The sequence below is a fragment of the Etheostoma spectabile genome, chromosome 21, assembly GCF_008692095.1.
Source record: "Etheostoma spectabile isolate EspeVRDwgs_2016 chromosome 21, UIUC_Espe_1.0, whole genome shotgun sequence".
NCBI lineage: Eukaryota > Metazoa > Chordata > Actinopteri > Perciformes > Percidae > Etheostoma > Etheostoma spectabile.
Window position 1 is genome coordinate 9,193,635 of NC_045753.1, and position 14,563 is coordinate 9,208,197.

At 39.0% G+C, this 14,563-nt stretch overlaps 1 protein-coding gene across 4 annotated transcripts in view; it reads right to left on the reverse strand.

Annotated features, from left to right (window-relative positions):
• The window catches only part of LOC116670824 (vesicle-fusing ATPase), a 29,667-nt gene that overhangs the window by 13,218 nt on the left and 1,886 nt on the right, over positions 1-14,563 (reverse strand). For 2 of the 4 annotated variants that reach the window (XM_032501506.1, XM_032501505.1), the window contains exons 2-9: positions 11,705-11,790; positions 11,503-11,599; positions 9,766-9,805; positions 6,638-6,804; positions 5,840-5,947; positions 5,654-5,729; positions 4,233-4,388; positions 1,585-1,784 (exon numbers count right to left, since the gene is read on the reverse strand). In XM_032501506.1, coding sequence (XP_032357397.1) covers positions 1,585-1,784; positions 4,233-4,388; positions 5,654-5,729; positions 5,840-5,947; positions 6,638-6,804; positions 9,766-9,805; positions 11,503-11,599; positions 11,705-11,790 — 930 coding nt within the window. Of the gene's footprint in view, positions 1-1,584; positions 1,785-4,232; positions 4,389-5,653; positions 5,730-5,839; positions 5,948-6,637; positions 6,805-9,765; positions 9,806-10,219; positions 10,236-11,502; positions 11,600-11,704; positions 11,794-14,563 lie in introns of those variants that run through there. The other 2 variants (XM_032501508.1, XM_032501507.1) reach the window with 2 other exon arrangements.

Genomic DNA, 14,563 nt, shown 5'->3' on the forward strand with positions numbered 1-14,563 from the left:
CAATTATGAACCTGAAAATGAGCAGACTATGGATGCTTTAAATTAAGTTTTTAAAAGATTTGAAAGTGTAAGAGTTTACTCCCTGTCCTGACCTGTTGAATGCTAATACATGTTTTAAAGTGGACAATTTGGTAGCTAAAACTGAAATAATTAGGGCCTAGGACATTGCCGTGACCTTGTGAATTTATTAATTTACAATAAATTCATTGATTTTGAGATATTAATGAATGTTACTCCCATATCAGAACAAATGCACTGAATTTTAAACACTTTTAGGCTCTTGCATTAAAAAAATTAGATGACAATATTTAACAGGTTGAATTATCATACACATGCAAAACAGAGTAACAGAAGAGTCAATGAAATGAAACCATGTACTGTCTCTGCATGCAGAGGCTGATTTGAATTTCCTTAATTTTACAAAGATTTGGTTTGGACACTGAGTCATGAATTGTTTTCTGCACAAAAAAAAATTACAGTAAAAGTTTCCCCCACAACAAATATGCTACACCTTTACATGGTCAACTAGCAGCCAGTAGGGATAAACTATACCACCACAACTACTTTGACTACTTGTATAGCAGTAGCTCCAGATTCACTTGCTGAGGCTCAAAGTGGCTCTAAATATAACAAAAATTCATGTTAAATACTCTCCTCCAGTGACAACAAAGACCCAGCTATGTTTTTCTTTCATGCTGACCTGAAAAGCAGTTCTGACCCTCAACAGAGAGACAGATGGAAAAAGGGAGAGAGCAGCAGGGTGGGGGGTTATCCCTCCATCTACAGACCTGTCAGTCTCAGACGTAGCATTTAAAGCAGGTGTGGAGCTGTCCTTATTACACACTGGATGGTGTGTGTATGTGTGGGTCTGAGTGTGTGGGTCTCTGTGTGTAGGGAGATGTAATAGGAGGTCAAAGACAGCCCAGCCCCTCATTAGGTGGTGAAGAGTGAGGCTCGACGCTGGTGTCTCCCCTTCTAAACCAACCAGTACTGTTGTGTTTCTAACCCACACACACACACACACACACACACCACACACACACACACACACACACACACACACACACACACACACACACACACACACACCACACACACACACACACACACACACACACACACACACACACACACACACACACACACAACACACACACACACACACACCACACACACACACACACACACACACACACACACACACACACACCACACAACCCGAGCACACACACACACACCTCTAAAGGGCAGATCTCTCCACTCCTGGAGAAATTAGTTTCTTTTCTTTTTAGATAGATGAAATGTGTTTGTGGGGGATAATGGGAGAATACTGATTCCCAAGAACAGTATTTTCTCTGATGTGAAGATAATAAGCAAAGCTGGAGCACTACAGGTAAAGCATCTGGAAGTTGTAATAAAACAGACTCATTCATCAACTTTGCTACGTGGGTTTAGCTGTACTTTAAATTCTAAACCTCTTGAAAGCTCAATAAACAGTTTTAAATGTCCTATGATGAAAGTAAAGTGTTTGAGAAACGCTCTTGTGCATGAGAGTATAGATATTGTAATGTGTCCTCCTCTTACCCTCTTCTGTTCCTCCTCTGCGTCTGCAAACAGCTTCCTGACGTTGGCCTCAGACTCCCCGACGTACTTGTTGAGAATCTCGGGGCCGTTGACGATCTTTGGCTCCCGGGCATTCAGCATCTTGCCAATCTGTCGTGCCATCAGGGTTTTACCGCAGCCTGGGGGTCCGTACAGTAGGATTCCCTTCACATGCTTACAGCCTGGAGACAGACAACACGACCAGGTGAGAGAGGAGTAGAAATTAAACTGAGCTCAGGCTGTTGATTTCTTTCAACTTGTATACATGAAAATGTATCTGCTAGTTATAGAGCTCATATCTTTGTTGGGTGAAGCCCAATCAGATGTTTCAAACATGCTAATCGATCAGCAGTAATTATCCCTAAGTGTAGGGTCCTATTCTGACATTGAGACCACAATTTGTCATTTTGTCCCCATTTTCCGTAGCCCACTGGTTTACTATTGGCATTAGCAATGTTATAACGAGTATGAAAAAGTACAGTGGTGATGAAGCCTAGTGAGATACTGTATTTATAAAAATGTAAAGAAAGTCAATATTGCGCAAGTTAATTTACTACATCATAAGATAGTTGAGTGACTCCTTCAATAAATTCTTCCTTCAGTGAATGCAATTCTTCAAAAGGTGTGTTTTGTCCAATCAATAATTGTCTTTGATTTAGGATTCTGTTGCTTTGATAAAGTATGCGTTTGTTTATAATAAAAACGTTCACTTGCATACTTTAACCATAAATTTATTGTCTCAAAGCGTGATGTTAATCTGTCTGAATAAGAGCAGTGTGTTCGTGGTGATAAACGGTTTCTGCGTTGGGAGATTTCAGTGTCCAGACTTCACTGACCATGAATTTATTACGAGGCAGTTCAATCTGGACCCAGCTGTTCTCATCACAGCACTGCTGATTTCCTTTGGTTTTTCTCCTTCTCCATAAAGATCAAGTGTGCAGACTCAGACTGCAAGCTCTCCAGTCAACCAAGTTTACAGTGTAGGTCTTTTAATGGCCTTTTGCACCTGCTTAATGACATTTAGCCCAGACAAATTGAGAGGCCCCAGATAACAATCTGAGCTGCCATTTGGGCCTGCTGAAGGAAAAGCAGCCAGGATGACAGGTAGGTGGAGTGGGGAAGAAGAGGAGCAGCTTCTCCAGCCGGGTGGGGGAAAAGGTATGTGGCTGCGTTGTGTTTGGGAGAGAAAGCACTGAAGCTTCTGTCTGTCTGCTTCACCTCTCTGGGAGCAAAGGGGAGACAAGGTGAAGCTTTCAAAATCTTGCTCCACCGCACACACAAATGTGCAACGTGCACATGCACGCCACCTCTCTGTCAGCGCCTGCTCTCCCTGCCCCCAACGCCTGCCAATTACAGCTTTACCTTTAGCTGGATGCTCTATCAGGGCATGCCATCTCATTACAGACGCCAGCTGGCCACAGCCAAAGGCCGACTCCTGCACGCAACCACCCGGATAAAGGTCAGCTCACACACTGCTGGACGCTGCCACAGGCCCTGAGCGCTGTGGGTACCGGATTTAAGTAATGTGTGTATTTGCCAAGCTCAGTGGTTTTTACAACAGGTTTTCACAAGACGTCTAGGAGTAAGGATTAGGACTGATGTGAGTGGGATGGGAGGGTTTTGTGTATGACTCACAAAGAAGAATACCTGATGGAGTAATCTGACAGCTTTCAAAGAACTATTAATAAGTGTGTGCAGGTCTCACTGTCAGGGGATGCCAGGCCCTTTAGTCATAGTCCTTGTCCGCTAATCATGGATTGTTGGGTTTCACTGGTTAAAGCGATGACACATACCTCAAAAGGAATTATTCACAGTTTTAGTTGATTTAAGGATTAAACACAAGCTGAACACAAGAACTGAAAACTTGATTCTTTTTTGGCAGGTGTTAGCAATCAGTTTAACCTGATGAATGCTGAAAGAGAGAAGCGACAACAGTGTTTCTCGCAACATAATTGTGTTTTTTTCCTCTACATTGAGCATGATGAGAAAGTAGTTTAGGAAAAATCAAGTACTTTTCGTCACGTTATTTGGAGTTTTGCCAGTAAACCTGTCCCTGTCTGGACTTCAGTGTGGGGCTGTGGCCCTGGCTATGGTTCTCGCAAGCAGGGTCATTCTTTTGAAATTGGAAATCGTCTGATACTCCACCATTCAGACCCTGGGTTAGAGATCTGCTGATGTCTTTGGGTTTAGAGATAAGGTACACACTTAAGGGTAAATCCAACATTTTCTCTAAAATCTGGGACCTCTATAAAGCTCATCTGGCGAAGACAGATTGTTAACCAATTCTTTCCCATGGTTGTCATGTCAAAGACATGTCCTCACCCTCTCCTTTTTATTTTCTACTATCATCATAAGAAATTTTGTCATTATAATTATTTCATTGTATAATCCGGCTAGCCATATATTGTCTATTTTTGACCCCTTTGCATTGTATACGTGTGCTTAACCATATTTTTTATCCTGTCTGTGTGTGTGTATATATATATATATATATATATATATATATATAAATAACTGAACAGCTATGTAATGATCTATGGACCTGAATTGTTCTTGTTCCGTTTGTATTTTTAAATATAAGAATAAATAAATAAGTGATGGCGGGACGAAAAGAAAGAGGGAAAACTCACCCATCTGTTCTACTATGTCTGGAGGGAAGACTCGGGATGCAAAGGCTCTACGGAAGATGTCAGAAAACTCCTTGTCAAGGCCGCCAATACCCATCCTCTCGAAGTTCCAGTCTGGGCTGATGATGGACTGGCGAGAATCTCTGGTCTTGGCTTTCCCTGGAGGAGTGAGACAAAAACAGACACTAAATGCTTTGTTTAAAAGGAGAGCCTAATGTTTCATGATTATTCACTGGGGGGGGGGGGAACAATTATATCTACTCTTATGTATACAGCAGGTGTTTAACTGACAGTTATAACAGACTGCTGCATGAGTTATTTTAAATCTCAAAATGATTGTTTTCAGTGAAAATTATTCATTATTTAATTAAAAAGTAGTGATGCATTAAACAAGCTCTGACTGAAGAACTGCTTTGTCTATTATATAGTAAGGTTTTCAGAATCAGAGTCAGTTATATTTGCCAAATAGGTTGTTTTTTTCAACTTCACATTGTTGTTTTGGTGCTTAATAAAAATAAAGATAAAAATGGAGTACTGCAAAAGTACAAAAAAACAAATATAGAAAAGAAAAAAATACACATTAAAAAATACAAAGGTGAAAAATGAAAGAGCTTAACAGTTTTAGACGTTTGCATAATACTTCACAGTATAAAGTTTAAAAAGAACATGCCCAATGCAGTTTACAGAGATAGTAGTCAAAACCATGTTTTAGCTTTGTTCAATATGCATAGAACCAGAATAAATTACATTTACACTTTGTTATGAAGGTAAACTGGCCTTCAGGTGGCCAATGGCCCAGTTGGACCCGTTAATGGGAAAGAGAAAGCGAGCTGAGAATAATGTGTGAAGTGTGCCCTCTTGTGGAGAATCCCCCTACAAACAGGGAATTTAAAGACACACTTTTCTTTTTTTATAAACACAGTACATGTGAGGTTTGCAGAGGTCATCTTCATGTCAGCTTCAGTGGCTGTAATAGGGCTGCACTATGTGAGAAAAAAATGTGATGACGTTGTTGAATATCGCAATAATTATATTGCTTCCAATAAATCAACATTTCTGCTACTTTCAGTATTCTGGTGTAATACAACAAAAAACTAAATCAGACATCAAAAAAGGAAATCACAGCCAACATTTTTTATTGACTAAATTGAACATTGAATTGAATATGAAAGGCACCATAGAAAAACGTATGACTGGATTTTAAAGTGCCATTTTCTACTTGTAAAAAAATTGGTGTCTTTTGCAAAAATGTTGCAGCTTTATGCAATATGTGTATTTAGCCAGTTAATATTGTGATGACAATAAAAAAACAATATGTTGTGCAGCCCTAGGCTGTATTTAACATTTGCACCGGCCGTTTGGTGGAGATTTGACCACAAAAGATACAAAGACGTATCTAACTGTTGTGAGTTGTTGACACTTACCGACCAGGGTCATGGACGAGCTCTCTGACTTCTCAAAAATCACCTGACTGTTTCCCAGCAACAAACCGATGTCGATCTGCAGAAAGCAACAATAAAGATCGTTTAGGACACTCGGCGGTTGTGTCTAACCTGTTTATATGTGTATACAGAACATCATGGGACAGTGACAAATGGCTCTCTTGTCACCTTTGGTTTCTTGCCAGAGGCATGATCTCCCTTAAGGATGCTGGGGTCCATCGCCTCAATATCCTTTATCACCAAGGAGAACAGCTTATCACAGCAACTAAACACCAGCTAGACGATGAAAAAAAGAGATCAGGACAGAATACCTTTTCATTACAGGAAGGGAAACTTGTTGTAGATAAAGATAGATATATAGATAGATAGATAGATAGATAGATAGATAGATAGCAGCAACATAGACACACAGCACACATACAGAATATACATGAAATAATAGCATATAATATTCATGAAATAATAAGATAGGATTGAATACAAGAACAAATATTTAAAATGTATAAAAGTTGGGAATAAAAAAGTATAACTACTTAACTAGTATTAATAAAGATAATAATAATAATAATAATAATAATAATAATAAACCTATTGTGCAAGTTGCACTTAGTGCAGTTGTGATGTCTCTGAGCCTTATCTACCACTCAGTGATGAAGTGTAGAGTTGTATAGCCTGTGGTAGGAGTAGCATAAGGGAATATTCAACTAAATTAACAAATCAATGAAGATAAAATTAATGTAACAAAAGGTAACAAAATCAAACAATTGAAACACAACTGTGTAGCATGTTCGTGCTTTTACTGTGAAGATACGTCACAGCCACCTAGGATTTAAATAGGAATACGTCTCTCTCACAGCTACAGACCTGGAGTCAGCACTTCCACTAAATGCTATGATAAACTCAGAGGTTGTCCGGTGTCTGATTATTAAGACTGCCATGTTATTGCTCCCTCAAAGCACCAAGCACCTGCTGGTTGACGCTGAAGGACTGGTTGTTGAAGTACTGGATGAACTTGTTGGCCATGAGGTCCGAATCGTAAGGGTTGCTGTCCACATTCTTCTTCTGCAGGAAGTCGATTTCCGCTGTCATGGTGCTTATACACTGTTTGGACTTGTCAAACTTGTAGGCTCTCACTATAAGGGGGTAAAAAAGCAATAGGTGGTGAGGTTTATACTGTAAACAACATCTGGATTATTTTTGATGTTTTTGTTATTTCTACTTGAAGCCTAGCAAGCAACCCAAAAACGGCCCAATTACGCGGTTTCGTGCAGGTCCTCATGAGAATATATCTTCCTTTTACATTTGTACTGCTTAACCTGCATTAATTGTTGAATAGCGCAGAGTTTGATGGTCGGAAAACCAAAACAATGAGCTAAATGAAACTAATACGCTGCTTGGCGCGGGCGAAAACTGCAGGGTTGGGTGATAATTATCAACCAACCAACCTTGAGCACCTTCTCTTATGATATCTCACTCTTCCAACTTTGTTTCCCTTCAGGATAAATAAAGTTCTGTCTTATCTGAATCCATCCACACAAATTAGACAGAAGGAAGAAGAAGGTACAGAGCAATCAAAAGTAAAAGAAAACTACTAAAAAAAAGAGCTCCCCACTGCAAAAGATTGGTTTTATGCAGCTACATTACCATCACCACTGTTTTAAAGGTCACTTTTTAAATATTACTATTAAAAAAAAACTTGCAAACTTTTTTAATTTTTTAAAGACCATTTTTTCAGGCATTTTAGGCCTTTATTTCCACAGGACAGATGAAGACATTAAGGGCAAAGAGAGGGGGGAACGACATGCAGCAAAGGGCCGCTGCATCGAGGAGTAAACCTCTAGATATGGGCGCACGCTCTACCAACTGAGCTAAACCAGCCACGTATCTAGCTTTTATTCATGTTTGCTCTATTCTTTGTTCCATTTACTTAACTTTTGTTCTATTTATTGAAATATTTTATGCACACTGCTGCTCAGCTGCTTTTCATTGTACTTTCAGCACTATGACAATAAAGAGCAATCGATCGATGGACCTCATCGATCAATTTTCGATAGATTTTTCTATCTATCTATCTATCTATCTATCTATCTATCTATCCATCCATCCATCCATCCATCCATCCATCCATCCATCCATCCAATAACCAGGGTTTGGCAAAACAATTGCCTCATAGTAATGCACTGCTTCAGAATCAATGTTTCTTCTGTCACTACTGAATACCACCCACAGTTCTTTGGCACATCTACTAGTATCTCTAAGATTTATGGTCCGATCATGTTCCGTTAAACACTAACTAGACAGCAGGGACCAAGCCCGTGAGTACTTTGGGAGTGGTTACCAAATCAACGAACGCCATGTTGGCAGGCATCAAAACAGTGATTCCTATTATAAAATCTGCACCTGAATTTGACATGATTTGGGGTGCCCTATTTAAAATTGTCTTCAACCCGCTGCTAATGCCTCATTATGGAAATGAGATGAATTGTAGGTGGCCCAGGTGATTAGACAAATTACATATCACAGTTCCCAGGAGACACATCTAAAAATTGTATAATTCATCTATTTGTTATGTAAATGAATATAATGTTCAAATATTCTAAAATGGTTGATGTCAACAGAAAGAGAGAGAGAGATATTGCTTTGATCGAATCATTCATAAAAAGAGCGCTGGCTTTGCTGGTTTTATTTTACAACACCATGTCATGAAAGTTTAAGGTACCGTGAGCTTTTTTTCCACTCAGTGGATTATATTTTCATTCCTCCTTTTCACTTCTCATATGCAGACAGTATCATAATAGTGCCCATCATTTTGGCCATCAGCTTCGGCTTGGAGCGTAATCCTTCATCAAAGAACTGGTCTTCTCTTTCTCTGGATGCTGGCCAGCCTCAGACAGATGTGCAATGACACCACCGGCCCATATTGTTATACTGTCTCTCCCTGCTCTGGGTAAATCATGTTCCCTCCAGCCCTCCTGACACCTCCATAATAGCTAAACCCCCTAACCCGGCGTATAAATAGTACTCTGTAGGATATGACCATCAGAAGTTGGCACAATGAGAAGCAACTCTGGCAGAGAGAAAGACGGCAGCCTCTAAAGAACTCATGCAACTTACATGTGACTGACTTTAAAGTCTGGGGGTTTGATGTCTCATGTTCCTACTGCAGTGAGGTGTCTGTGACTCACAAGGCATTCAGTGATAAGAGAGAATGACTGTCAAACAGTGCTAATCAATAGATGACAAATTAATGGCAGCCATCACAAAAGGCTGAAAGGACGTTGTCAAACAATCAGAAGTCTGTGCAGCTCGGGGATACACGCGAGGCACGGCTAACCTGTTACCAGTAGCAACCAGTATTTGTTTTATTTAACCTGAAAACAGCTGGTTAAGTCATAATTTCTGTTATCTGAAATCATTGCTGTACATTTTGTACATTTCTTCTGATGTTAAAGCAGACAAAGCATCAGCTGTTACTTTGGTTAATTGATTGTCTAAAAGCCCAGTATATGAATTTTAATGTCTTCAGGTTTGATAGATACATACTGTAAAGACACAGATTTGAAGGATAGGCCAAAACCTACAACGTGTTAGTCCGCCTCCCAATACTTTGACTTCCCTGCTTTGTCTTTGGCACGCAGCCCCAAGCCCATCTGTGGCAATGGTAAAATAGCTCACAAAACATGCAGTTCCATTTTTAAAGGCCCAGTACATTCCTAAACCAGCTGGGCACTGTAGTTGGCAAACTTAACTCAAACAGGAAGAAATAGTGCATTTGTAGGGGACTATTTTTAACGGCGGATTGATCCACATTTGGTGCTGAGTATTTGTAGCAGCAGGACGCTGTGTGTGTGATTGAGTCAAAATAAATTACAGTGTGTGTAGTCATGGCTATAAAGGAACAATTCACGTATTAATTAACAGTTTTTTGGACAACAATGGCACAGAGGAAGAGGATATACATGTATATCAGGCTTTGATAAACATGAAATGCTTATCATTAGATAAATTGTTGGTTTTAGTCTTTTCGTGGGAATTGTTGAGAATGAGAGAAATCTAGAGAATCACAGGTGTTATGCTATAAATGTGAAGCTTACCATGAACCTCTTGTCCAATCGATAGGCCGGCCCATTTTCTCTGTAAAGAAAAAAAAGGATTTAGTTTTATGTCTCATAATTTCCTTTTGTTTTAGGGCACATTATTACAATGGGAAAAGGCAATTGGTAACAATTTAGCCATTATTGAGGCAATTACATTTTCCAGAAGAACAAAGTTATCAGACAAAGGCTAGCTATACTTTTTTAATTAACAACACTACGTGTTTCAGAGACATCAGGGCCATGTTCTGCTCTAACATGATCTTACTTCACAACACTTCTTTACACTAAAATGCGGCAACTTTTATCTATATGGAAAAAAACATTTAATGTCTACATATAAACAGAAAGTAGTTTTTCAGATGTCAAATATGAGTCTATCAATCAATGGATGATATTGAATGACTTTTTGTGGTAAAATATGACAGGCGCCTTGAGGAGGTTACAGTAGTACCTGTGTGCCGTTGTGGCTGCCATAAAGACAGAAGAAGAGCAGGCAAAGGCAAGCAAAAAAAAGGAAAAAGCAGTAACAGTTTGAGACAAACAAAGAGGTCCATGCAAAGAGCCCACAGATCAATATGCAAGAAGCATAACTTTCCCCAGAGAACATATTGACTTGGTCACTATCAAGGTTTGAAATAATTAATAAATACAAAGTTTGTGATGATTGTAGTGTGGACAATTGTAGAGTTTGCTCATAGGCGTCGATTTCAGTGGGGACGCGTACCTTTTATTTGTACCCACCACTTTTTTTTTTTTTTTTTAAAACCTCCACTTCAATTTAGTTAAAAATAATAAAAGTTCATAACACTTCTTGAGCGAAAGATGCCAACAAATCAACAAATATCTCTATCCCCACAGCGGGATGAGCAATGATTACCAAATTTCTCTAAGCACTAATGGAAACGGTCGAAAATCGAACAAGAAATTTGGTGAGGATTGATTGTTGTTGAGGTACATTACAACACATAAAGCTTTTTCACGTGATGAATTATAAAGCCCATGAGAACTGTGAGGAGTCAACACACAGCCGCTGCGCTGCCCTGCTGAAAGTGTGAAGCAGAAACCCTTAATGTCAGATAACGTCCTTAATAATAGGTCTTTGGGTTAGTTTTTAGTGGTTTTGAGGAGCAATATGAGAGAGAAATTTGGTGATCATTCATCAGGTACAATAAACCCCGTACAGCTATTTCCTTGCAATAGGCTCTAATTAAGCAGAGAACGCTTATTGTTAGAGAACGTCCATAATAATTGGACTTTTAGTTGGAGTTTTGACAGTTTTAAGTGGTTATGAGGAGTAATATGAGAGAGAGAAATTTTGAAATCATTGATCATTGTTTAGGTAGGACTACATTAAACAACATTTTTATTTGTTTTCCATTAGTAAGCTACAGGACAGACATTGTTCCCAGCACTTCTGGAAATGCACTTCCGAATGGGTCTCTGTCCCACATCTGTCTCACTGGGTCTGTCTCACATTTCAAACCAAACTGACACCCATGAGTTTGCTGAATTCAACCTCACCTATTAAATACTTATGTATGTATAATTTAGAGAGAAAATATATGCATATATTGGTTTCTAATTTTATAGGGAACATCAAGCGTTGAAGAACACCAATCACTGCTGATGACAGCTGCAGAAAACAGTTCAGCAGCGATGCCCAGCTTCCATCAGGTGACGCAGGAATCATTTAGAACATGCGGGACAATTTGGCTCTTAAACACTGAAACCTACCTGTGCCAGGCTGAAGGCAATGGTCCCGGGGATAACACTGGGATGCGTCTTCAAGGTGAACACATACTTGTGGGCTAAATTCTGCACAGTCACATGTCTGCATTAAGTGGAACAAAAAGGAGACAGAAGGAAAGGATTAAGTGTGGTACAGGTCTAGTGTCAGCCCATGTGTTACTGTTCTTCCAGAGAGAATCCCACTCACTCTTCAGTCTGTGGCTCCTTATCACTGATGATGGCACAGTTGCTTAATGACAGTTCGTCTGTTGGGCATCGAGCCACTTGCATCATCTGAAAAGACAGCCGAGAAAAACGAAAACAGTGACTTCCCTGAGAAAGCAATATTTATAGACAGTATGTGAATGATGTGGGTTTTAGAAAGCTGCAACTCCAAATTTAGTAAACTATTAAAGTGGAGTCATCCCCACTTTGGCCACTCACCTGCTTCACTACACATTAAATACTTATCATCAATATGCATCATGCACACTACTTTTCACAGTTACTTTTTGCACTTTACATCCCACTCCATGTGTACTTTTCTTGATATTGTGTCTTATTTTTACATTACTTTTTTACTTATTATGTTGGTATGTGTGTATATGTATATTGTTGTCTCTATTGTACTACTACACTACAACAAGAGAGTTAACACCTAACAAAGTCAAATTCCTTGTGTATTTAAGTGTACTTGGCCAATAATTCTGATTGTGATAAGCCATTAAAGGTACTTTTCAGTCCTCTTTAAGCTTTTTCTTTTTAACTTAGTGGCAATGGTATAATTCACAGTTTATGGTAGAAAAAGGCAACAAAAAACAGTCCAATGCATAGATCTCAATACAGTTGGACATCTACAGATAAAGGCACACTATGTACTTCAGCACTCTTGTGACTTTGGTCCCCTTCACCATAGAGATCACTCTCATAAAACCACCATTACGTGTCATGCATGTTGCCATGGTGATCTCTCTGTACGGATAAAGCCTCTCGAGACCTTCAGGACACAGAAAACTTCATGCTAGGTCTGATGCTTCTTACAGTCTAACTCTAGTCTATGTGTAAATGTCAAGTGTCTGTATCTCAAGTGTAAATTTAGCTTTCTCTGTCTCTAACAACCATTAAGATGAGAGATCTATCTTCGGTGATGCAATAGCTTTCATTTACACTGCCAAATGTCCATTGTAGTTTGCTTAAATATATGGTGAAATAAATGTAAAGTATCGTCTAACGCACATAAAGTGCAGATAGAGAGCAGTGTTGCACAGGTTCCTGTTGCCTTCCCTATACAACGTGATGAATTGCAGTGTTTGTCCATGCTGTGGAACAACTGGATCTGAGACATTCAGAGATACCATTACGTGCTGCACACACACTGGACTTAATGAATTTGTATTGACTTGTTTCTGCTTAGCCGTACTAACGTGCGAAAGGAATTCCTTTATGTTCAGGGGTTTTTTCCTGGTTCAGAATGGTCCTTTGTGGGAGGGAGAGGGGGGCTTGGGGGGGGGGACACATATTGTGAGACCGGAAATGTTGAGCATCAAACACTTAATTTCCTGCATTATGATACATTTTTAGGCAACAATTTATGGTGAAAACATCTTTATTTACGTCAAGGAAAAAACTAAATTCTGATGGCAGGTAACAATTACATAAAATAATATAATGCTGTAAGGAGGGTTCCTCATCCGAGACCTGGACCAGGTCTGACTACTTTACCCCAAAGTCCAGTTTGTTTGATTAATGTGAGCAGGGCCTGACGTAGGAGGGACTTGCGTAAAGTAACTGCTATTACTGTTGTAGCTAATTTGTATAATGTTACAATCTTGTTATAAATACAAAACGTTATGAAGTGTAATGTTTTCTATCTTGACGTTTTAACACTTGGGATTTTCCTTTGGCGCTGGCTGAAAAACACTTGGGGGGGGGGGGGGGTGTACCAAAACTTTCTCTCTGCAGTTCAACCCCTGATGCCAATGGCCAGTAGTGTCTCTGGTTAACCTAGATGTTTTTAGACTAAACTATGCAACTAAATATTTCTCAAAACCACAGAACTTCATTTTTAACTGTGGGGCCGTTCCTAAAGTTCCCAAAGATACCATATATTTTGGGCTTTGTGTATAAAATTATGCATAAGACATCCAGAATATTTTTATTAGTGCAGCCGTAAAACAAGTGAAAAGGTTTTTAAAAAATGTACTCATTGTAAACATCCCATAGCTTCAATACACTATTTACATTTGCACTGTTTACTATTATTGTTGTCATTATTATTTTTGTTTTATTTTTCACATGCCACCTTTGAAAAATGTATATTTGTAGTATATATATTGTACATTTTACATAGTTGGGCATTCTGTGGACAGTAAAGGAAGAATGTTATTGTAAAGGGAAACATGTTTCCTTACTCTGCATATGACAATAAAACTTAGAGCCACGCAGATATTATTGGCCATTATTCGGCGTTTTCCATCCCACCACGTTGTGAGTGTTGGCGTTTGTCCACCAGAGAGCACTCTATTACGTCCCTGTGAGCAAATCTTTGAATTTTGTTGTTGTTGTTGTTGTTATTGTTCAGATTTATCAGAACATTAATATATTTGCCTTTTCTATTGTGAAACAAACAAGTTTTTTTTAAACTGCATAATCATATTATTTTAGTGAGGACTCATAAATAACTACAAATAACTAATGTACGGGAAATGTTTGTTTTGTTATGCATTTCTGGATTTCTGGCTGATATATCAGATTTATAAATCAAATACAGTATTTGTAATCGATATTGGCCTTAAAATTCTTGAAGGCTCTAATAAAACTTTGCACTTGAACTTGAATGATGAGCTAAATATGTAACATACAGTATGATGCTGTCAGGCAGTGTGGAGGAAGGTGGTTTTAACAACATTAAAGCTACTTAAAATGGAAATGAACGTGGGGAAACTGGATGTTAAAGAGCTAAACATCCTTATAGCTAGGGGAAAGCTTCAGCTCTTCTTTCTCCGCTCACTCCATGTGTGATTTACGGCCTTTGCCTCACACTGAACTACTCGACAGACAGCAGCAA